The sequence below is a fragment of the Plectropomus leopardus genome, chromosome 5 (assembly GCF_008729295.1).
Source record: "Plectropomus leopardus isolate mb chromosome 5, YSFRI_Pleo_2.0, whole genome shotgun sequence".
Lineage (NCBI taxonomy): Eukaryota > Metazoa > Chordata > Actinopteri > Perciformes > Serranidae > Plectropomus > Plectropomus leopardus.
Window position 1 is genome coordinate 26297140 of NC_056467.1, and position 26141 is coordinate 26323280.

The 26141-nt window shown below is 38.8% G+C and overlaps 1 protein-coding gene across 1 annotated transcript in view; it reads left to right on the plus strand.

Annotated features, from left to right (window-relative positions):
- The window catches only part of frem2b (FRAS1 related extracellular matrix 2b), a 66516-nt gene that overhangs the window by 11520 nt on the left and 28855 nt on the right, over positions 1-26141 (plus strand). The window contains exons 3-5 of the mRNA XM_042487102.1: positions 16356-16502; positions 22912-23142; positions 25414-25539. Coding sequence (XP_042343036.1) covers positions 16356-16502; positions 22912-23142; positions 25414-25539 — 504 coding nt within the window. The remainder of the gene's footprint in view (positions 1-16355; positions 16503-22911; positions 23143-25413; positions 25540-26141) is intronic.

Sequence of the window (26141 nt, forward strand, 5' to 3'; positions counted from 1 at the left end):
CTTCACTTTGGGAATGAAAAACTGAATTATAGCGAGGATTTAGGCTAATAGTTTTAGATGGAAAATGATTTGAGCGTTTTACTGATCCCTTATGTCCTTAGTCGCTAACTTTGAGTTACAATTTTCTCAACGGTCTGCATTGCAGTTGTATTTGCAATACTTATAACCCAGCAGTGGTCTGGTCTTTTCAACACAACACACCAAACACAACACAAAACCACAAGGTGTCTCTGAAAGTTTATTTTCTTTTAATGTGTGTGTGAAGAGCAGAAAAGTGATAGTGCTGCAGTGACTAACCAAACAAGTAAAGAACGTGTGCTCATTGGTGAAGGGATGAAACCTTCATTATTTGCTAGCAGACTTGAGCCCATTTAATTCTTCTTAGAAAAAGCTTGAAAAGCCATTATTAGTGATTATCTTATTCTACAAGAAAAGTAAGCCAGAACATGTCAATAGGAGGTTTTATTATTCTATTATCAATTAGCCATTGAAAAGTCTTTTTCCTTGAGTTTTCTTGGCTTGAGTTTGTTGGATTCCTGTCAGGGTTTGTTCTAGCCTTCGTTTTTTCCATGGTAATTTGTTTTTCTCTTAAGTGCCAAACGCTGCTAAATAGTCTGTGTTTATTCAGAGAAACATCTTCTACTGTTTGAGATGTGTCTACAGGGACAGAAAAATGAGAGCCCTCAATGTATTAGGAATAGATTATGATTTAGAAGAGCGACAGCATCTTTTTAATTTATTTTTCTGGTAGCGATTGCAAATCGCATAGGATTTGGGTGAAACGTGGCTAAGACCCTTTCACACAGATGTACCCTCATTTTGCCTTTGAAAAAGCAGAGTGGGAAACCTTGGTTGATGATTCTCTTCCTCTGTCTTAATATACCGCCAAAGTGGAGACAAGGTTAACAAAGCAAAGGCAAATTCCCAAAAGTATAGAAAGCTCAGGCCCAGGCTTGTTCCCTGGATGATGATATGTGTCGTCATACCTGCCTTAGGATATCAGTCTAGCAGAACTGGGGTTGTTCAAGCAATACGTTATGTAGAAAATCCCTCTTTTGTGGAAAAAACTTGCAGTCCCATCAACTCCCAAACCTTGTGAATACTTATGGACTGAAAAATAGAAAAATTCAGCCAAATGAAAACATTTCGGTGTCTTTTCATCTGCAATGAAAGCAAAATTGAAATCTCAGTCGCTTATGGGAGCACTTCATTTGTGTCTTGTTTGATTTTTGGCCGAATCATATCAAACATTTTAATGAGACTGTGTTTTGACAAATCTGATATTCCCCAAAACAGCAGGAACTCTCAGCCACAGTTGCTGCTGTGACATCTCTCTTTTCACAGTGGCAGAGCTTTTGTTCAATTTTGCAAAATCACTCTGGATAATGTGTTTTTGGCCCCTGAATCCCAGCAGTGGGCCGGAGCTGCTCCTCTCCGCCCTGCTGCATGATAAGCCCGTGACAGCTGGGCTGTAGTGTCACAACTCTCTCCAGCTTCGCCTGGGTTTCAGGATTGGAGCAGAGCGTGGGGTACATCTCTTTTTGTAGACACTTTTTATGCAGAAACATTCACACATAGTCAGCCGCACACACAAATCACCCACCATCTATCCATCTCGGGGCCAGCTGCCTGATCCCATAATCAGAGATGAGGCTGGCACTGCTAAAATGTTGCATCAAGATGCTGGGCATCAACTACAGTTTAATTGATAACTGCTTTGTCTTTGATTTCAAGCTGTTGTCTCTTTTGATTAGACTGCTGTGATGTAGGCCAGGGAAAAAATCAGCTTCTTTCATTCTGGTATCATCAGCATTTCAGTGTGCCAAGAAAATATATACAGTGGAAGGGAATTGAAAATGTTACACAGTTTGAAGCAAACTCTCTGGAGAAGGTTTGCATTTCATATTCTCCCCATGAACATGGTTGGAGTGTCTTGAGAGTAACAGGGCTCTCATCTCATAAAAGGTGCTGATGAAATCCTAAGGGGATTCTGTGTGTGTGGATCAAGCTCCCTATCACCACCACCTCCACCACCACCTGCTTTCCTCCATAAGTGGAGCCTGATAGGCAGGATATGAGAAGCAATCAAGATGAGAATTGGGAGGGAAGAGCAGTCAGAAGAGATGAAAGAAAGAAGTGCTCTGTTGGTCTCAGTATTGGTGGGGGCAAGGCGTCAAGCTGCTTCCTGTCGCCTTTAGCGATGGCATGAATGTGCTGATGTGCAGTTCACTCTCCAAACACCGCCTGTGTTGACAAGTTGTGAGGGCTCAAATGCAGTAGGTGAGCCCTGCGGGTAAGCAGCCTCATCTACATATGAATAGAAATTATTGTGATATTTGTCATAGATGGATAGATTTGTTTTACTCCATGTGGCTTTGAGGAACATAAAAAAGACATTCAGACATGTCTGGAAGAGCCAGGGAAATGTCCAAAGCTCAAATCAACCCCTCCCCCACAAAGAATAGTGAGGAATGTGTTGCTGCCTGAAATTAACTCGACCATGCCTGGGCTTATCTTGGTTTTCCAGGTCCTGGGCTTGGAGTGAAGAGTTACATATTAGCAAGTAAATGGGAGGAGGGAAACAAAGATAGGCCACAGGGTGCAGGTCTAGACCACTTGGCAATCTGATACAGCGGTTACATTTAGCTCCTTAAATCCCCAAGTAATTGGCAGAAGCTATTACGATTACCACTTAATTGTTCTGTGATACTTTAAAGTTTGAGTCAATGAGTCAGTTTTCAAGACATTGTGTTTCATTAAAGGTAGGGGACATTTAGTGGTGGTAGGGCCTTGTGAAACCTTTTGGATAGTCAGTTAATAGATTTCATTTACACACTATTTACCTTCTAAACAGAGCTAATAATTTTTTTAGGGCATTTTGTGTGCATGAGTTAAAATTTCACAGATAGAGGTGTTGGCAACAATGGCATATAAACAGCGTATTCAGTTTAAGTATTCCAAATTTTCTGAATTTTGCATTTTCCGATTAAAATGTTGGATATGCCGCTATTATTCAAGTTTTAGGAGCATTATTTGGGCAGGCATACAGCCAATTTAGAAAATGTGTCTCAACTGGGGTTTTTACTGCACTTTGAGACACGACCTCCTATCTGTTTTCAAGCGACTATAGGCATTGTTATGGATACGTTGTACAGACACCAACTTGCCAATAGTTTGCAAAGCTGTGGTGTAGAGATGTAAAGATGCATGCAAAAGAAAACCCTACATTTCTGGTTGAAAAGAGAAACAGTCCTGATTTTAAACTTTATGAAAGTCTTCCATTTCAACAGATTTTTGGATATGTGCAAATATCACAGCACCAACCTTTACAAGAAGGTGAAAGCAGGAGAGTCGACCAAATCAGTGACCAGTAGGAAACTGTTAAAATATCCTATTTTATGCAAAGAAGTGAAATGACAAGCAGCTCCAGCTGTTCTACTTCTCCATAATTTGATGTGACAAATTAGGGCACTCTAATCGGGGTATACGCGGCTGCATGTAAACAGCAGTATTAGTGGAATATTCATTTTCATTAGACATGTAAACAGCTTAGCAGGAATATTGTCTTTTTCGGAATAAGGGCAAAAACCAGACTATTTTGTGCATGCATGCAACTTCTGGATGCCTCTCATGTTTATCCCCTTTGACATTTAGCTTTTGTCCTCCAGATCTAATAGTTTTTTGTGTCTGTGAAACAGAACTCATCGCATCTTATTACTTTATTCCATTCCTCGGGGGTCCAGGTGTTGTGCTCCTTACACCAGGTCGTGCATCTTTCAGGTAGCAATGATCGCCTACAGTCTCTGAATGGCAGCTTGACAGAGCATTTTTGAAGCTCATGAACTTTAATTGTTGTTGAGAGTTTTTGACACATTTGATGTTAACTTTGTGTGGTGTCTTTGGAGAGTTATTTGCCATTTATTTGTTTACATGATATAATGCACTTGATTTCAGGCTTCAATGACACGGATACATCATTGCTTATCACAACTGCCAATAAATAGCCAATTTATGATGTAATAACCGATCTGTATACAACATAATAAAATTTGTCAAGTTGGGAGGTAATACCTAATTTACTACCTGATGATTAATATAGCGTTTGATGTAACATATAGTATAGCCTCTGGCCCTTCTGTTTGGAGTCTGCATATTTCCCCTGTACCATGTGAGGGTTTTCTCTGGGTTCTCTGTCTGTCTCTCACAGTCAAAAGACATGCAGGTAAGGTTAATTGGAGAGTGTAAATTGCCCGTAGGTGTGAATGTGATTGTGTGTGATTTGGCTGTCTGTCTCTATCTGTCAGACCTGTGATAATCTGGTGACCCTTCCAGAGTGCACCCTGCCTCTCGCCCAGTGTCAGCTGGGATAAGCTTCAGGCCCATCATGACCCTAAACAGGATAAGCAGTTTAGGATGATGAATAAATGAATGAATATTGTCGACTCAAATGGAACAGAAATTCAATGCACTGTTGCTATTTTAGTAAGCAAGACCAGGTTTTGTGTTGATATTACAGTAAGTTGTGTAACACAGGTCTACTGCCTGTGTTCATGTTGCGTTTTAACTGATGGGTGCACCTCCAACATATTTACAGCAAGCTGTTGCTAAGGCTAGCTCAGCGCTCAATAGGCTTTCTGAATGTTGTTGTGGCACTTGGTATAACTGGACACTTTTTTGCTCTTGATCAGCCAGAGTTAATTTACCCACTGTATTGCCTCATTCCCACAGCACAAAAAATAGCTAACATCTGATAACATTTGGCTTTTCAATGCAACAGAAATCAATCTGCATTTATACCTTGGTCAAAGGACTACAGTAGTCATGGGTATTTATCTCCTCTGGCTTCAATCGGCGATGATGAAAACACATCACCCAGGTGAACGTGCAAATTTCACCACTAATTACCGTCTGTCTCCTCCTAAGCAGTAGTTAAAAGTCTATCTTAAGTAGTCTGCACAGAGACAGAGAGAAAAAGTAAGAGATATAGAAAGAGAAGTGACCACCATAAGTTTTCAGATCTCCATCCATGCTGCTTTCTACTGTTTATCTGATCTCTGGTCTGTCTATGATGTCACACAGACACACCAAAACAAAACCACACACACACAACCCCCCCCCCACACACACACCCACACACACACACACAAAAGACACACTCATCTGCTGCAAAGCATTGTACACAGCTCTGCTCTACTGACAGTGAGAAAGCATTCTATGGCCTGTTTTTGGTGGGTTTACCCGTGATTGAAAAACCTGTGTGCACGCCAGTTTGCTGGGAAGGGGTAAATTTTAGGAAGAGGTGAAACATACAATTGCTGCACACAAATACGTTTCTGAATGTTACTTGCATAGCCACTACCATTCCCACAAAGTTGCACATTTCATCCCTTCAACTACAAAAGTGCCCCTGACTCGGCAATGGAAATTTTTTATGCTTTTTCTAGTGGAAAAGTAACAAAACAGACAGACATCCAGAAGTTGTTTATGCAATCATACAAAAAATAAAAAATACATTCAGCTTGAGGGTCTAAATGAAGTGTTGCAAGTGTCCTTAGAAATAATCTTCTTTTAACATACCTGTTCATGTTTTTGAACCGTGGGTTTGTTTCGCTGTACAGACTAATCTTCAGTTAAATATTACAAGAAGAGAGACAATAACAACACTAAATCCTGAGACATTTTCTCCCCTCTTTTTTCATGAATGCTGACTAGCATGCTTATCGTTAACATGCAGGCTTGAGCAGTTGTACTTAAAGGCTCCCTTTGCACCAGTTATAAACAAAGAACCAAGAGTCATTTAACACTTCTTACTTCTTAAATTACCATTTCAGCTTTTCAGGCAACGTTTTCCTCCCAGGCAAAAGCCTTTCTACATGTGAAGATTTGCCAGTAACAACTGTGAAATACAGCTGAAACATGTTGTTATAAATGAAACCAATGGGGGCCTCGAGAACTCCCTCGACAAACAGCCGGCTCTATTAGTATGGAGCTCGTGAGTCTGCGGGACTGGGTTGGGGTTTTATATTCTATGGCCTCACACTGCTGCTTTCAGCAAACAGTCCACCATTATTCGATCTGACAAGAGAGCAAACACTGTGCATTCAAGGGTCAAGAAAAAGCACGCCCCCATGTCTTTGTCAAGTCCCTTCATCCTGCATCCTTATGTTGCTTTGTTTCCTCTCACATTTTCACACTTCCCCTTGTTATTTCACTCCCTACGTTCTTTTCTATTCAGTTACCAGCAGCGTTGGACAGTTGACGCACATTTAACACATGCACTTGTAACAATGCAAGCCTTTCAGCTCTCAGGATGGAGACAGATTTTTATCTCCATGAGCTCACCTCTTCAGTCAGGGAGTGAGTGACATGACTGGAAAATTTGTTTTCCAAGATTAGCCCAAAGGGAGTGTAGCATGTTATTCTTTTACAACTTATTCATGAACATGAAGATGTTGTAATGAGCTAATATATAATGTTTGCAGGTTTCCCCTTATGCATGTTACTAGCTTATTTTTCTGTTTCTAAAGTCTCGTAAGTCATTAGCTGAAAATGCCTCAATGCATAAAGCACCTTCTTTCTGAAATAATCTGCCAGAAAATATTTGATCCATATCATCTTTCCATTTGTTTAAAAAGCTCTATCTTTTTATCATGGGATCAGCTGTACGTTTCCTTAATAACCCCTCTATAATTTAGTTTAATTATGTTTTATAACTTACCTTACTATTACTTAATGCTAACACTGACAATGCACTATTGATCCATTTCAAGATCTATCTGGATTATGATTTTGTTTGTCTTATTACTCCTTACCTTTTATTTTGTTTTTTGTTTTTGTCTGGTTTTTGTCTTTTTTTGTTTTGTTTTGCTCTTTGTCATTGCTGCCTCTTTGTTTTTGTCATATTTGGTATTGTTTAATTATCCTGTTACTTTTGGTTTTTGTTAAATGTTATGTCTAATTGTGCTTATATTGTATTATTTTGTTTTGAACCTCCTTGAAAAAATTGTAAATCACAAGGGGTTATTACTAATAAAGAATTTCCTGTATCCTGTTCAATTGGTCACACATTTGCCAAAGCTACTTTGGCATCGTGGCTGTCAGGGCGCTCATACTGTACATAATTGACTGGTAATGAGCGAGAAACTCTTGATTTTAAATCCGCAATGACCTTTACGAGTGCATGCTGAGGAAAGCCCTGCAGCTGCTAGTTCAGCCTTTTGTTGTTGTTTCCCCTGCTATTGAGAGTTTAGGCTTTTGCTCTCTAAACCGTGTGGCTGACTGTTAATTAAGACACTCGAGGCTGCATCCTCTTTGACTGACAGGAATGCCATTCAAGGGCAATCAAGTAATACTTTGTCTGACCTCACCTACACAATCGAAACAAGCAAAGCCCTCCGCAAGGACTTTTGTGCTGATTTTGGATGGGTTTCGAAACTCAAGGTCGGCTAATTGATTTTGTTCTCACTGATACACAGATAGAGGAGCATTAGATTTTTCATGTTTTTAGTTTTTTTTTTAGGTGCAATAATTATCATTCTGCTGAACAAGACCAGACAACAAAATGCATCTTACTGTTTATCAGTGGAATTATACTGTAAGTTTAATAGTGTTTAATCAAGAGGTGAAGGTTTATTTTAAATCTTTCAGAAAGTCATGATCTTGTTAATGATTGTAACCAAAAAGAAGGAAGCACTTTAGAATAACTTGTGCCCACCCAAGTCTGAACAGTTTGTTTCCCAGCCCCTAATGATGTAGCAAGATCAGGGATAAGTCATGACCTTGGTTGCTTGGCAGGACACCCTGTGCCCCTGGTTAGAAATCAGCAACCCGCGACAGAGTAGATCTTCTGCAGAGTTGTGCATCCAGAGTTGGCTGCCTACTAATCCTTAAGGTGTTTGGAAAGATTCTGTTTCAACTAATATTTCCAGGCGAGGCTAATAGGATTATACTTAAAAACCCAGGATGTTTGCTTCTATGAGATGCCAGTAATTTCTAGACACCGAGAAAAAATGACCTTAGTAAATATCCAGAGGTCATTGTATTGAGTTGTTTTTCTATCTGTTCTTTGGATTTTCACCCCACTGATTCATATTTTTTAACAAAGTAAATTTGAATGTCCCTCAGTGACTTTAAAGAATGCATCTCTTCAGCCAGTGAGGGTTATGTGTAGTGCAGTGTTTTCTGTGACGAATGACATCATTGTGGCAGTGTTTTAGGACATTGGAGCATGAAGCAGACTCCCAGGACATGAGTGACCTTTCTCTACAGTCACACTATACAGTATTTCCTCTGACACAATTCTCTCCTGGGCCACAAATAAAGGAGCCCCTGAAATAAGAGCTCTGGGAATTCCTCACTGCCTTACCACACAAGCAAGGAGGCTCCTACCTACCCAGGAAGTAAGTCACGGTTTCCACAACAACCTTATGCTGCAATTTGGAATCAAAAGCAGAAAGTGTGGGAACAGGATAAAGGTTGTTGCTTTGCTCGTAAGGTCATTTACTGTCAATATTACTATGGAGGACAGCATTTATAAGAAAACTGAAGCACCTTTACCAAAGTTACATTTAGACCCTAAACTTATAAGTAAAGGGCTTCACCTTGAATGACTTCCTATGACTGTTGGTTAATGGTGCAGCATTTTCAAAATATGCGCCTGTTCTCATGCTATTCAGTTTTTGTGCTTATTCACCCATCACCATTGTGTATTGACTCTGAGCAGTTGAAGTAATTGTCAATCTTAGTGGCGGGTTTTGCCTGCATGAGGCTGAGTGGAGGGAAGAGTACAATGATTTATTCCTACACCCATTAAGTGCTGAAAATATGATCCAAAAAGCCTCCAAAATTGTATGGTAATTTCATCACAGTCAACATTACAAGATAACTATGTTTCCCTAGAAATGAATAGGAAGTCATATTTCTAAGCAGAGGGGATAAAATGGAAAACCTCTTGGTTATTGCATTTTCAAACAGTTTTAGCAAATGTTTATTCATGGTATGGTCATTGAAAGTTTCAGAAAAGAAAGTAATTTCAGCTGTTGTATTCCAAATTTGGAAAGAACAGTGAAAGCTAAATCACCTCAATAGTTGTGGTTCATATGTTAATCTCAAAGAACTTTCCCTGCTGAGAGTAAAGCCTTGCCTTCCTTAAGCCTTGCATGGCTCTCTGACCCAGCACTTTTGTTCAGAGGTGCCTTTGGCCTTTCTTTCAGGCCCCTCAAATGTCGCTTCAGAGTGACCACTGTGTCACAGCGGACACAGAGGCGACAGCAGCCAAAATGGACCCTGTGGAATGGCCAAATTTATGGTGGACCTGTTCTGTGAAAAGCTGTGCTTGTAGAAAAGGGTTTAGGGCCTGTGAAATCATAACAGTTCTAAATCTTTCAAGCCACGGCCAACTCGTTACTGCTGATACACGACTTAGGGTGATTAGACCGTATCGCTCTCTCTCTCCCTCTCTGTGCTCTGCCATGTGCTTTCTTTCCTTCAACAGGATTATCATATCCCTTTTCCCTTAATTGGAGAGGTGAAAAGTATACTGGTATGGTCTGGTACATGATGGGATCCAGAGACAACTCAATTTATTGAATTAATATAAGTTATGATGATGGAATATTCTTTGAAGCTTTATTGTAGATTTGCTTTAGAAGAGTATTTGCTATTGATTATTCTCCAGCTTAAATGTGAAGTCAGCTGACCATTTTTTTCTCTGCCTTCGAAGCAGCATAGAGCTTAAAAATGTCAAATGGATTCCTGCTACTACAGCAGAATTTAAAATGAACAAGATTAAAAGTCTAAAGACCCACTTACGGTCCCTTGAGACTGCAATATTCATCATACACTACAATATTTAAGTCTTAAATGGAATGATATAGTGACAATTTTGTAGTCTATTAGAGCATTACTGCTCCTTTGACTTTAAATTTAAAGCTTTTGCAGCAGTTGCTGCTAGTGTGAATCTCATGGAGGGCTCTAAACAGAAATGGCTCATCCTCTGTGGATCATGAACAGCCACAGTGACCATTAGTCAGACGGCTAAAGTGCATTGGGGGCTAAAATGTTAGTCAAGGGGGGTTTTGACCTGGATGAAAGCATCGCCATTGCTAATTTCCTATTTAATCTTTAGATTTATGGCAGCAGGGTCAATAATTGGTATGTCTCATAGCTTAGTATCAAAATATAATACACACTAAAAGACTGATTAACTCTTATCTCCATCATTTGGCCCTGTCACTCTGATCTGAGGACCAAAAAGATTATTTTTTTTTGTCAGCAACAAAAAAAAGAAAAGAAAAAGAAAAACAACTGCTTGATTAAGACCCAGGGGCTTTGATAAATTGTGTAAGTATTGACTATGACTATGAATTGGCTTAACCTTTTAAACCGTCAGCAAATTGGTTTGATTTTTTTTTTTAAATTACAAGGAAAAAAGGTAATAAGCAACTTAGTGAGAAATGAATTGCAAGAAATAAATAGATTTTGAAATTTATTTTTAAAAATCTTCAGAAAAATGTCTAGAAAACAAAATTTTTTAATTATCATAATAACATATTTTTCAATTAAGTTACAGAATTATATTATTACTCTGAATAATAATAATAATTATTATTATTATAACTTATTTAAAGCACATTTTTACCAGGTCATTTGCTTTTTTAAAAACTGTTCTTTTTATGATTTTTTGGAGTAATTTAATTAGTTTCTTACTAATTTTGGGGTTATTTCTTCCTCAGATGCTCATTGCTGTCTTCCCATGTTTTTGAAAGAAATCAAGCTAAATTGTTCAGGTTTCAAAGGCTTACAAAAGGTCCTAAAATCTGACTCATATTCTTTGTGGCTCCCAGTGAAGGTGCAACAACTCCTGGTCAAGCATTTTGTTATGCACGCTATTAAAAATTGGTGTGCATGATGCAGGGGTTACCGATTTATGATTTGGTATTAATATAATTAACAGTTAGTTTAAAAACAATTAATTTAGTTATTTCTCCATCATTAAAGTTTTCCCCATTTAAGAAAATAGTAAAATTAAGTGTTTGAAAGCTTGAGCTGCCAATACATAGATAAAATAGACAAAACTACTGAACCTAAAGCTGCTGGGCTTTCAGACTCCATTGGCTGCAGCCATAAAGAGTTGTGCTAATGAGCGACAAAAAAAGGATTATACTTTTCTAGTGTTCAGATTTATGCCTTTATTATGAAATTAAGGTAAAATAAGACACTCCTGTAGCTTTGTCTTTCAGTGAGGTCAATTTTTTAATAATTAAAATAATTAAAAATAATTTCATATTTCCTTTTGAATCACATGACTGAAACTAAACCAAAATCTCCAGCCTGTGTGAAGTTTTCTGGTTCTGTATTCGATTATTCATTTATCTCTTTGCTTGATGTGTTAATGCTACAGTAGACTGCAGTTATTGCAGATCATGGAAACTGTCAGCACACAATGTCTGCAGTATATGATCATTAAGTATTTTTAGAAGCATTGTGTCTTTTGAGCAGGATTCACAGGCTTGTCCCAATTTATCCTGCCTAATCAGTGTGATGCTGGCTCTGTGGGCAAAGGGCCGCCTGTCTGTCTGCTTGGTTGAATGAACAGCCGAGGGTCCATGGGGCATCGTGGCCCCACGATGCTTCACAGTGACCAAATAAGGGCTGTCTGCAACATGTATGCTGGGAGGAGACAGGGGCATTAAGTTGGCACTGTGCGGTCTCTCACATTCTTTGGCCTCTTTCAAAAGGCTTCTGTCCCTCACACATTAACAATGTGAGCGGATGGAAGTTGTGTTTAGAAGTGCCGCTACATGAGACGTACAATGCTTTTTGTGAAAAGGTTTGTGTACAAGGCTGGTAGATTGACACTTTGTGGACACTATATATTCAGAGATACTTACACTACATCTACTAAAAAGCTTAGTAGAAACCAACAAGACAAAGTGCAGGCTTTCAATTAATTCAGTGAATGAATTAAGATAACTAGAGAGTGAAATTATTACCATGACTTAATGAGAATATAGATATGATGTAGAAATACAGTCTAATATAAAGTACCATGTACCTAGCTTTTGTGAGGTATTCATTGCATATGATGTATATTTCTGCACAGCAGCGCAAAGACCCGAACACAAGAGAAACTGATATTGTTCACTAAATTCTGTCTCTCTGCTGTGAGTGCTGGTTAAAGATTAACTGTGGTGTTTTCCTTGGGGCCTTTTTGAAGTGGACTTACTTCAACCCCTGCTTATCTTAATTAGAAAGAAATCTGGAGGAGTGAAGTGGTCCTCTGGAAACGAGCACCTCCACTCCTCAGCTCCCTGAAGGCCACACTGCAGCTTTGCCGGTATTTTAAAGCCTTCTAAAGTCAATATTTGCTCATGTCATGGTGCGATTGTATGTACTATAAACTGTGAACATGAATCCTTTTTCCACGGATTTGAAAGCGCTGCTGGATGTATCCTCCTTGGATATTGCCGTATATGGGAAATGAATTATTGATAGAGCCACTCTATGTTTGTAAATACTGTTGAAGGCAAACAGGTGTTTAATGTGATTCATTTTGAAAGTGAGAGCTGCCTTTTTGAGGCTTAGCTTGATGTGTAGACTGTTTTTCACTGTTATGTAAATAATTATTCAAAACGTAACTATTTTATGTTATTAAAATGCATGAGGTACTTGTGATAAATCCTACCAACAAATGGTTCTAAAATGTCCCTGCCTGAGTGTTTATTGTAGAGACACGATGGTTCATATCATTTATGTTCTCAATTTTCTAGAATTATGCTTGAGATCAAGTGCATCCGCTGTCCTATAACCATGACAAAGTCTGTACCAACTTGTGAAGTCAGATAAATAGCCGAAACTTCTCTGTTTCCATTACCTCAGTGGAGGATGGTCTCCTTCACAACTGAGAGATCATGCATGCAGTGCTTACTGGTGGCATGCGTGCCATGCAGCTGGCCTTAATCCAAATGGTGTAGGGAGGTCCTGTCATACACAGGTCACCTGTCTCCACAAGAAGGATGTGGAGCACACAGGAAGTGAAAATCCTACACTGTGGTAGAATGTTTGAGTTGTAAATGTGTCACTTAAGACATTTTCATTTAAAAAACAACAAAACACCTTTTACAAGTCTCTGTTACCAGCTGATATAATAGAATAGTAAGTCAACATTTACATTTGCATCATTTGTTGCTATAAACACACAATGTTGTGACAAAAATTGTTTAGCCTAAGAAATGTGTTTTCTTTGCACACATCATTAAAAAGTATACTATGCAGGATTGTTAATAACCTTTTGCAAAAGTAAAAGTAAAAGCCAAATCCATATTAACTTGTTTTGCCTCGTTGTAATCAGTTTTTGTTTTTTTGTTTTTTCGGTTTGTCTCTTAGATGCCTGCTACTTACAGTCTGGTGGCACCTGGTGGCTACCTTTTTTTCAAAGCTTTGACTCACCTGAGCGCTGAGGGGATACATATGGGAGGTACCATGGATAGAAAAAAAATAAATCAAGTCCATGTTTTATTAAATCAAGAGCACAAGTTGCTTTGGCGTAGCCTCGAGATACATTTAGTTTCTTGTACCGTGTTTTGGTCTATTCATTTCCTCATTTTGATGAATTCATTCCCTCGTTTTGGTTCATTTGTATGGTACAACAGACCGGCCTTTCTCCCCGGAGCCTGAAGTGCAGTGCATCACGATGCTGAAGTCAGCTTCCGATTTGCAGCTTTCATTTGAGCTGTTAAGGGGAGAGTTAAGGGGAATATCATTTGCAATGCTTTAACAATTATCGACTTTTTGCACCTCCTACTGTGGTGGAAGCACGTTAGACATTTTAAGCAAAGCCTAAACATTGTCTGAAATCCACTTTCAAAGAGATCTCACTGCATCTTTCACATGTAGACCAAAAGGAACCAGGTCCAGATCAAAAACTACTATACTTAGACAAGTCCATTCTGAGCTAGATTATCCCAGAGAGGCTAAAGATGATTTAAAACACAATTTCATATTTGTGAAACCTATATATTTAATAATCTTTAGCCAACAAAATATCATTTTTTTCTCTCTATAGGCTCTGAATAAACATTGCAACGCCAAAAAAACCCCCAAAAGAAAATAACTAATAAATATAGAAATTACAGCCGCTGCAGATAAATACACTGCCACACATTTCTAGTGGGTCATGGATCAAGTGATGACTGACAGGGATTATTGCAATGTGAGTCCATATATTGTTATCATTATTATCGGAAAATCCTGCATTGTTTTTCTTATCACTAGCTTTCTTAAAAGTGCAACAGAGATCATGCTTGTTTGTGATATTATTTTATTATACTTAATGCCACACTGACTTACCAAGCAACTTATCCTGCTATTCTTGTAATTTATACAGCGCACGTCTGTTATAATAGTTTTTATGCTGTTTGTGATGCAAATTCTAGGATAACACAACATAGCAATTCGTTTGGGATTAACAGAGGAATGGGTTGTGCACATAAGCAATGGCTTCATGACTAGGCCAACAAAACAACACCAACAACTGCAGACATTTGAGAAAAAAGGCATCACACGACTATAATAACTTCCATATGGAAATGCTAAGACAAATTCTTTTCACAGTATGTCCTGTAAAGGAGAAAATGCTTTGAGTCATAAATCAGGGGCTAAATTGGGGATTATCATCGTTGCACACAATTGTGGTGTCTCTGAAGGTCAAAACTTGCCTATTTTCCAAGAGACACAGAAATTCTATGTTCATGAGAATTTCTAGAAATGTACACAACTAAATGATTCAAACAGTTTGTTTGTGTTGCAGGAGAGAAAGAAACAGAGCAGTTTCTCATCTCATTTTTGCTCATGCTTCACAGTTTCTGCAGCCTTTTGTCCCAATTACAGCTCCGTGTTAACATCACAGAGTCTGTCTGAAGTTTACTCTGAACTGAATCTAAAAGGACCGTCAGCATCTGTCTTCTGTTTCTCTTCTTCTCTCCAGCATTTTTGATAAAGCCCATTATTGTTGGTAACCAGAACTGCAAAGATAAATTAGGGGATGTCATGTTTCTTTAGTATCTTACTTCATTCTTGGTAATAACAACTCTAAATCCCTTTTCTGGCAGAAAACATCAAAGTACCTCCAAGTGTTCATTATTGATTAGTGCACTTTCTTCTAAATGATTTAAATGAATTGTTGGTTTTGTATGCGGTGGGGTAGAAAATAACACTTTGTGCTCCTTGTGTGCCTCACTGACTTTGTCCTTTTGTACCAGTTATGGTGCAATATTGTCATAAAGCATCAATGTTCAGGCATTAAGATGCAATTTTACTCTGGGAGAAATATGTATACCATTAGACGAAAGGAAAAAGCTCTTAACAGGTGCAGAAAGCATTTCAGAATGCGCACACACACTCAGCCACACAAACGCATGCAGCCTCACACATAATAAAACACCCCGGGTGAATGTGTATAGGTCTCGCCGTGCCCATTGAGGAAGGAAATGGACACAGTGGAGCGGTCAGCTGGACGTAACAGATTTACTGGCTATAACGACAGGGGTGGGGCACGGGGTAGAGACTCGCAGTCGTGCCTAACACAAACAACAGCAACACACTAAACAATGTCCCTGCACTCTCCCGGCTATTTTCACTTTTATTCCACCCCTTTCAGGACTGCCAGATGTTTAGTGGCTCATTCATCTGTATCTCACCATCCTGATCCGGTGCAGCAGCCGACAGCAGCTCTCAGTGTGCATTCCGGTGGATGCACGCTGATCTTTAGGAACCAGTGGATAATTACTTAGACTGCCAGTCAATGCCCTAGAAATTAAAATTAAATTAAAGTGTGGTGTGGCTTCCTTATGAGTCAGTGTGTGCACTTTCTCTGTCAGTGTACGTGTGTTTGATGCCTGTGTATGTGGCTCAGCTTTGAGTCTTTATGGTGAAATGGTAGCAGCAATGCCCTCCAGGACTGTAGCCTCGGCCTTTGAATTCAACTTCAAAAGACAAGGATGAAATAACCAGGCTCAGACAGGAAACAGACACCTTTTATCATAATTAGAAATGAAGCAATTAGATAGCACAAACTATTCCTTTTGCATGAGGGCTGTGCTCCCCTCAAACCTCCCACTGAGTGCTGGTGAGGAGTATCAAAGTCAAGTCCTAAATGTAACCAAGAAATAATTCTAATAAGGTATATTGAAAATGTATGTGCCACCCCCAAAACAAATAGTTAGGTTAATTTTCAAACCATTTTTTAAATCACAAAGTCCCACTGTGGCTGTTTGACTCTGTTTCTCTTACTGTGTGATGAGTTCTATGGAGCCATTTTAAGTTTATTTAACCTTATCAACTGTCTTTGTTTGCAGGAGGCAACAAACTGAAGAACCAGCAGTTCCGTCTGAACTGGGCTTGGATCTCTTTAGAGAAGGAACACTACGTCGTGGATGAAGAAGTCAAGTTCCTGGAGGTGGTGCTGAAACGTCGGGGCTACCTTGGAGAGACCTCCTTCGTTAGTAAGCAGACACCACCTTTGATTGTTTTTAAGTCTCTTGTAATAATAAGTACAGCTGATTTCCATAATCACTGCTAAATGTCATTGGAAAGCAAAAAATTATTAAATAAGTAAGTAAAGAACTAAATAAATTACATATAGAATCAATAACCCTTTAAAAAAATATGCTGAAGGAGCAGTGTGTAGAATTTAGTCACATCTAGTCCTGAGAACTGCAGATTGCAACCAGCTGAAACTTCTCCCATATGCCACACATGAACTCCCGGTTAGGATTCTTTAAGTGTTCCTTGTTCAGGTTTTTAATAGTAGCCAAAGTATCTGCAGAGGTCTCCTACTCTCAGAAACAAAAAGATTGGGTGATTTAAACCACTACCCAAAACAAATGGACCAGATGATTTAAACTGGTATAAACACTAAATAAAGCATCATCGGCTCATTGCAGAGGGGTTGCCAACTGCAGTGGCTGGCACAAAAATGAAAATGGTCCTTTTTAGAGTCAGAGTTTGGTTTATTTGTTCTGAGCTGCTGCAGAAATGTGGCGGTGCAACATGGCATACTTCGTAGACAAGGACTTACTGCGTATGTAGATACAAATGGCTCATTCCAAGGCAATGAAAACATAATTTTGTTATTTTCAGGTGATTATACACTCTTATTATATTGTATTATATTTCTGCCAATATATCCTGTTAAGTCCTACAGACTGGACCTTTAAATACATACTACAAATAAAAGGAAAGAGTGAGAAAAGGACCATAAGATACATGTGCCAGACTTTCTTCATTAAGATAGGTACAGTAGACAAGAAAATATGCATATACTCCATATTTGTGTTGTAGTAACATACTTTATGTTTTCCTGGATCCACACCACGAACTACTTACTTGCCGCTTTTCATGAAGTCTAATTTACCTCCAAATTGGCTGGCTAAGTAAGACTAACCTCAACACCCTTCAGGGTCACACAGGTCATGACCTTTAACCTGCCTGCTCGGCCAGTATTTACGTTCCAATCACACAAAAGCACTGGACATTCCCTCAGGGACTGCACGCACACATGACAAAGTTCACCCAAAGTTGGTGGCCATGAAAAGGCGCAATCCTAAACGAGAGTCGATGGAATTTACTTGTTGGAACTAAACAGACAATAACTGTTAACACTGTTAAAAAAAACAAGCTGCTGTTAGTATTTATGAGGGGCAGGAATTCTTACTGCTGGCACCATTGGCCTTTTTTAGTGCTGCCATTCATTCTGTCCACATGAGGTTGGATTAAAATATCCCGATGTTAAAGGTCAAATCCCACAGGATAATTTGCTCTGCTGTCATCTGTATCTTTGTATGCCCAAGGGTGTTAGACTAATGAAACATCTCATAGGTGATATGCAAATCTTGCTGACCTTTACGGTTCCTCACACTGCACGGTATATCTCATCCATCTCTGACTCACTGAAATAAAAATAAATATACACATTGAAGGCAGATATTCACATTGTGCGAAGACATACAGGCAGATAGTCAATAATAATCCACAGTAAGAAGTAAACAACTGTAATGAAAAAAATACACTCATATTTTGTGTCTCAGGGTACAAGAGCAAGAGAAACTGCAATGCCTGTGTGATGACACCTCAGTGATCTCTTTGCAAATGAATATTAAACAACAAGATAATATATCTTGTATAAGTATATTTGGCAAACAATCACATAAGTGTTCTTTGTTTTGATTTTCTGGAGTATTGCTGTTATTTTATTAATGGTTGCATTATAAATTAAAGAAGTGCTACTTTAAACTTTGGATGCACTCGTTGTTGGGTGCCCAAAGAAAACATGCCTCACATTTTTATAATGTCCAAAATTACTGTTGTGTGCTTTCAAGTCCAAAGCATAGCTTTTCACAGTATCGTTTTCTTATGATTGAGGCAGCATGAAGTGGGACGATAATGGATGAGGGAGGATGATGTACCTCTCCATGCCGGAGATGGAAAGCACACAAAAGAAGCTGCAATTTCAATGTTTTTTCAAGTCAGAACCATTTTGTTTTACAGTGCCCTAAAAGTACCAATAGCAAGGAAATTTCTCTTTCTAAAATGTAAAGTGGTGAAAGCTTTTATGCTGTCCATTTCTCATTATAGTAAGCGAGTACATGTTTACATCCTCGGCATCGATTCTTTGATCATAAATCACTCTGGACTTTTTCTGTCTTATTAAAGTGCCTCATTTTCTAGTCAAGAAAAAACATTTACTAACCTAAAAGAATGAACAGAAACTGCTTTTGGTCTGAGGTGAAACATTAGGATATTGTAAATCTTCAGAAACCACTTTGCTGATTAACTATAATTTCATTGAAAAATCATTTTACCAATGGCAAAATTACTTTGGACAGATTATTTTATCATACGTGTTTTATAAACATCTTTGCAGCATTCTCTCTGCAGCCAGGCCAATACAACTTAACAACCATCTCAGCAGGGTAAAAAGAACAAGAGCAGTGATTACCTTTACGTGGACATGAATGACACATTTATGAGGCTCATCCCAGTTATAATCATATACTGGAAATTATATTTAATGAGCACAGAGAAATCAGGCTATTCTTATTCCTCAAAAACAGAAAGAATACTGGTTTACAGCTGCCTATCTGCTTATTTGATGTAAAAAAAAAAAAAAAAACTAACAATGGGAGATGAGAGAAATAGGAAATATAAGACTACACTGTGCATTTACTACCACTTTACAACTTAAATGAATACTTTGCTGGTTTTCAACCAGCTTTGTGTCAAAACAATGTGGGCAGTGATAGTCGATAAACTGTGGTAAACTTCCCTCCATCTAACGTGTCATCCAGTGGAGTTTCGCTGGCCCTCGGGTCTGTTGCTTGGACTAATGGCTACTCTTAGTATTGCTTGCCACCACTGCAGACATAAAGAGTAAACAAGCAAATCAAGAGACAGGCCCGCCTCTCTCGCTGTCTCTCAAACGCAGGCCGAAATCGGATCAAACAGTAAAACTAGACAGTGCTGATCGAAAATATATCAGGGTTTTGTTACTAAACTGTTACTAACTATTTCTTGAGCCCTATTTGTCTGTAATAGTGAGAGTTTGTGAACAGGAAGTGGGAACCATACTGCTTCCTGTACAGTGAGCACCGAGGCCACGATCAAATGGTAAAATTAAGCAGCGTTGAGAAAATGGAAACCAAGACTCCGTTTCTGTGTTGCATATTTCTCACCTCAAACATTTTCAGAAACATGGTTTAGCTCACAGTCTAAATGTAATATGAGATAATTTCTTGCAAGCTGGCAGCTATTGTTTCAAACTTACAGAGACCCATTATGTCATCCACCAGTGGGAGCGTTTAGTTTGGTCTGGTGTAGCGCAGGGTTTTCTTGTAGTTGTGATTTTTCTCCCTCTTCAGGCAAAAACGCCACAGTCCTTTTTCTCTATTTTCTCTGGCCATGTAACAACAATTTCAAAATAATTTGTGTCTTTCCACAGCATAAACAGTCCAGTTTCATGTGAGAGGCCACTTTATATCAGTGGAATACTTCTTAAACTGCTTATTTATTATCTGCTCCAATCGCTAAAAGCTGATTGAATCTGTGTTTTTCTTGTTCTCACTCTCCCAACCGAATGCAAACGCACACACACAGACGCACACACAGACACACACATACACACACACAAACACACACACACCTATCACCTATCTTTATTCCTGAAAGCAGCCGCTACTCTTATAACACTTTCCTCCTTCTTGGTGTCAGCCTGTCACTGTAGGCACTACAGGACAGGGGAGAAGTGACAAAATCTGATTCTTTATTGCTCCAAACAAGAGACGCCATTGTTTGTGTTACTATTATGTCACTTAGCTTAAGCCACATCCGCACAGGTGGTCAGTTGCTCTCAATAACCCAAATAAGGTGTTAACATGAAACAGTATACTGGTTACTTTCAGGGTACTCCAACCAATATATATCCCTTTCCCACCAAAATTAGCATGTACACCTGGGTTTTAAAAGAAGGGTAAACCCACTAAATATAGGCAATTGGCTTTATTCCCACTGCCAGTAAACACAGCGCTCCAGAACACGAGTCTGCCTTTCTGTCAGCTAGCGTATGTGTGGTGTGTCCTTATGTCATCACGGACAGGCAGGAGAGCAGGTAAACGATAGACAGCGCTAAGAACAGAGGTCTTCTGAAAACTTTTCAGTGGTTTCTTCTCTTTATATCTCTTACTTATTCAGTCCCTCTTTCAAACTTGGCGCAGACTAAGTTGGAACAGTGTTTGAGCACAGCTTGGAAGGAGACTGAGGTTAATTAGTGACAGCGCATCATTGCATCTTGCCAGTTAAGGAGCTAAAATTACCGGGCTCACCTGGGTGTTGTATTCCCATCAATGCCCATCGGAGCTGGAGGCAATAAAAACCCATGTCTACTGCAGAGTCATTTGAACCGGGTGTGAATGCCGATGGTATGCATTCTCATTGCATTAAAAACCAGATGTTAGCGGATGTGAGCTGGCTTTTTGTGCAGCGGGAAATAGGCTATATTCAGGTTTTTCATTAATGGGATAAGATGTTTACATCTCAAGTCATTAGATGGGATTCTCCAGAAACCTGATCATAAACAATTTATTCAAGTGCATGTAAACACTTATTTGACGTTTCCCCTTTTTTGTCTGCTGCTATGATGACTGTTGAGTAAAATCAGCCAGCCATTTTTGCAGGCCACCAGAACAGGCTGATAATTCAAGCCACCCAACTGCCTCAGTACTGGGATAAGACAGTGTCTGATCCCAGGCCAGTACATTCTCATGAAGAGTGCACATATCTCTTCTTGCCCAGCCCCACCTGAGTGAACAGTGATCAGAGGAGCCCACTGGTGGGGTGACTGCTTCACTGGTCAGTGTGCGCAGAGCAGGTGGCACCGGTTTGGAGGCTGCAGTGAGCCCACCTGCCGTGAAGCCTCAGAGAGACTGCTGTGATCAGGGCCATCCAATACAGGCATTGTGCAGGAGATAGAGTTTGGAGTAAATCATACTCTCTCCTCTCCTAGCTACTCTTTGAAGAGTGCTGATTTTTCAAGCTCCATTGAGCTTGACCATTTTATCTCAGCACATATGTGCAGGGGCCTTTTCCTTCTGTCTGTACTTGCATATCAAAGACCACGTTTTATTTTCATCAAAGAACAGAATGGTAATTTTCTTAAAAGCCCAAACTCATGCATTTCTCAATCTGTGGTCTTTTGAAGATCTTGTGTGTAGTCGTGATGCGATATTTCAGTTTTTCCTTCTTTTTCTCAGAAGTTGTAAATAAACAGCACTTTAAAAAAAAAAAAAAAAAAAAGTTCCTGTTACTCATACTTGTGTGTAATTTATCAAGTAATTTCTTGTTTTCTACATTTATTTAAGCCTACAGGATTGCCTTGGGATGTGTAGGCATTTTCTTTCTATTTACTGCCAGACCCCTGCTGCTTGCTGTGCGGCCATTTAGCAAAAACAATGGAGAGGCTGTGTGACATTTCACCGGCTTCAGTGCTCCTGCTCAACAGGAATCCTGCCAGTGTCACAGCTATAGTGACTGTAGGCCCCATCAAACAGCTCACATGCTGAAGGTCAGACAACTTAAGTCAGCCTCCAACCACTGCAGCTGAGACCAGGCTGGCATGAGGGGTAATTGGCTTTATTCCAACAATAGCCATTTGAATCACCTGAGGTGGGAAACTGGCCCGATATTGTCGGGTGAGACCAACTGGGACGTGACATTTTCCTGGTTTGAGAGGAGAAGAAAAAAACAGTAGTCTAATTGTATCTGTTATACTGACAATATCTGTGTAACTACTGTATGACCATTCATAGTCATACAGATATCAGGATTCACAAAGTCGCAGTACATTACTCTTTAGACCTTGAGCAAATTGATTTCTTCTTAAAATATAGAAAGTAGGCAACTGAAGAAGAAATTACCCAAAAATTAGCAAGAAATCAATTTTTTAAAAATACATGAAATTTACCTGAAATTTGTAAAAAAAAAAAAAAAAAAAAAAAAAAAAAAAAAAAAAAAAAAAAGAAAGAAATTAAATAATTATTATTATTATATAAATAATAATAATAATAATAATAATAATAATAATAATAATAATAATAATAATAATAATTAATAAATAAAATGAATAAATAAATATTATTTTAAAATGTTTTTTTTTAAACATGACCATGACCATGTTTCAAGTTTCAAAAGGCTAAAGAAATGTGTTTGAAGAAAAAAAAAAATAATAAAAAATTATCTGAATTAATTAACACCAAACCCTGACCAAGGTGATGCATTCTCGGATATGTCCTATGTATAGTATTTTCACAGGCTTAGCAGATGTTGCCTAATTATAATAATGTTTTCCTTGTCCTTCCTCAGGTATAGGCACAAAGGATGGCACTGCAGAGAAGGACAAGGACTTTCGGGGAAAATCTCAGAAACAGGTGCAGTTTAACCCGGGCCAGACCACCGCCACCTGGAAGGTGCGGATCCTATCTGACAGCGAGTATGAATTGTCAGAGACATTTCAGATTGTTCTGTCTGAGCCGGTGATGGCAGCCCTTGAATTCCCAGAGTTTGCTACTGTGGAGATCCTGGATCCTGATGATGGTCAGTAATGATTTCACTTTCACAAGCGATTTAACAAAATTAAAATATTTACATCTAATTATCTTGCTTAAAATGAGGTTTGCACAGTTTTAGTGAGATTAAATACTGCAATCTTTAAACTATTGCCCAAAACAAATATCAGCAAGGTGCCTGGCTTCTTGTATTTTGGGGTTTTGTTGTCCAACAATGCAACACACTCAGGCCTGAAGTGGGGCTCAAGCAGCGTCCTCTGGGGCCTAAAAAATGGAGCTGATGCAAGTTCAACAATCACACAGAAAGAGATCCATTGTGGAACTGAAAAATAGTTTAGTCATATTTTGATTAGGGGGCTCAGCCTCAACGACTGGCACACCCATGACAAACCAGTTGGCTACTCTGTGCTACTCTGTGCCAGCAACAAGTTCTGTACATGTGCTTTCTCTGAAATTGATAAAGAGAAGTCAATAAAGAAAGTAGAAGATGGCAATGCATTTAAGGAGATAAAACTAAACGACAATCAAAATAGGCCACATCTTAAGGAATGCACTGAATTTTACAGATCTGCGAAGGCGAATAATTTTCTAGCAGCAAAGATTTCAGTAGTCCTTTTGCCCTCATCTTAGCTTTATATTCATATTTTAGGGAAATGCTTCCGTCCATCTGCCTGAGGGCATCAGAGTACATGACATTTTAAATACAAAATTAATTCACATGAAAACTGAATGCTGAGAGGAACAACATCTTGAACTCAACTTGATTATGAAAATAGCTACATAATGAGCTAAAAGCAAACCGTGTTTATGGGCATTTTTTTCTTTCCACAAGTGTAGATAAACAAGGTCAAAATGATATGGAGATAACCACACTGACCTCCCTTGCATCAGAATTGAGCTGTACTAGAACAGATGAACAGTGTCTGTGAGATCAGTTTGACTGTGATAGAGCTGAGGCAGACAACTGTGTACTATAAATATGGATAATGCTCCTCCCCATCCCATAGGGCCTCATTGGGTGAAAAAGAAGAATTTGACATCAACAATTTATGCTAATTAAAATGTTTAGCTGGAACTTTGTTTTACAGAGCATCAGTCTCTGGAGGACAATCAACATAACTGGCAGCAATCTCTGTGCAAGATGTATAATTCTATTTTTGCTTCTTTATGTCTTTAAAACACATTGTCTTTCGACAGCCACATTACCATATCATACTGTTTATGGTTTTAAAAAGTTTTAATGTATTTTGGCCTCTCAAGGTCAAATAAACTCTGAAGCCTCATAAAAATGCATTTTTTGGTTTCTTTTCACTGAAAACAGAAAAATGGAATAGCCCGGGGGCTGCCACCATGAAACTGTGAAAAATAAATTATTTCACAGCAGACAGACTAAAATGGCTTAGACTGAAAACAGCTTAGTATTTTTAAACAACAAGTAAGAAGTGGCCGCCTCATCCTATTAATTATTTGCATGGTCTTTAGGATGGAAAAGGACAGGTCAACTTCTGTTGACTTACCAGCACCTTATTAATGTGGGTGACCACAGTGCTCACTGAGAGGGAGACAAAGCCTCCGTCTGAGCTCTGTGGATTTCATGGCTGAAATGTTGCAAGCTCATTACCTTCCTGGATGTCATATGCAGCTCAGAGAGGGAAGGAGACAAAGAGATGGAGTGCTGCCAGCAAAACTGTTGAGCAAAAATCCCCCAAATTATTTAACGTGACTCTGCTTGCAAACAGAATTGACACAACTTTTTATTCTTGGTAATTTATGTAGAAAACCAACAGACTTCTTAAAAGGGTGTGAGATGCAGATTTGTACACATTAATTTCTTACTACTTAACTGAACTGCATTATCTTACAGATAACATCCACATCTCTCTGTGTTATTCTGTCTATCAGTGTAAGCAGACTCAAGACTGGAATCTTAGCTGCAATTGAATAAACAGTAGATGTTGGGTTTTGATTAAATATGATTGAAGCACCATCAGCAGAGCTGTAATCAGAGTTGTCATGGGTCCCAGTGTGTGCACCGCAAGCCTGTGTATTAAAGTTTATTGATGCAAATAATGTCACATATAATTTACCGTCTTCAAGCTTTTCACTTTTCTTCTGTTCCAATCATTCAGTTCAATTCACTTGACATTCAATTCATCGCATTCAATGTGCCAGACAACCGATCACACACAAGCAATTTCCTTGTACCCAAAGTCAGATTTCACATTAAGGTATTCAACTATAATGTAATGCATGCTGTCAAAGTAATCATCTAACATATGGTGATTTTTCTCATAAACAGAGTCAACAGTGTTCATTCCCTCAGCTGCATACAACATAGAGGAGGACATTGGTGAGGTGCTTATTCCGGTGCACAGGAGCGGAGACATCAGTCAGGAGCTCATGGTCATCTGCTATACTCAGCAAGGTAACACAAGAACAATGTGCTGAAATTTAAGTGGCAGACCTTTAATATTTCCAGAAATACAATGAGGTTGGTAGAACTGTGTATATGCTACCATTTAAAAGTTTGGAATCAACTGATATATTTATGTTTTCCTTTTCCCTCTTTAAATTAAAAAATAATTTAGACATCAAATGTATTCTTTATAGTTAAATACTTTTGGTATGCTGATGTCCATCATGTGTTGCATGATAGGGGAGAATACTGTTGGAAGCATTTTTCCCCCAAAAAATCTTGATTTTTTCTTGACCAGTCCAGAAAAGCATCGGTCCAAGATCATGACTGAACCACAACAGTGCAACTGAGCTCCAATTATTTTGGGACACTGTTTGCTTAGAGTATGTTTAAACTTAATCAGTCCATAATGTTCAGCTCATATTCCCTGACCTAGTCCCAATTGTGCCAACCCTCGACTAACCATACACTGTCTGCATGTGTTTTATTAATGCACATCTTTGGGACAATACTTTTACACATTTTTTAAATATTACTTAGCACTGTGAAACTGTACATTCCTGGGACATTTTTGTACACTTCTGAAAACTGCACAGCTCTTTCATTTCAAT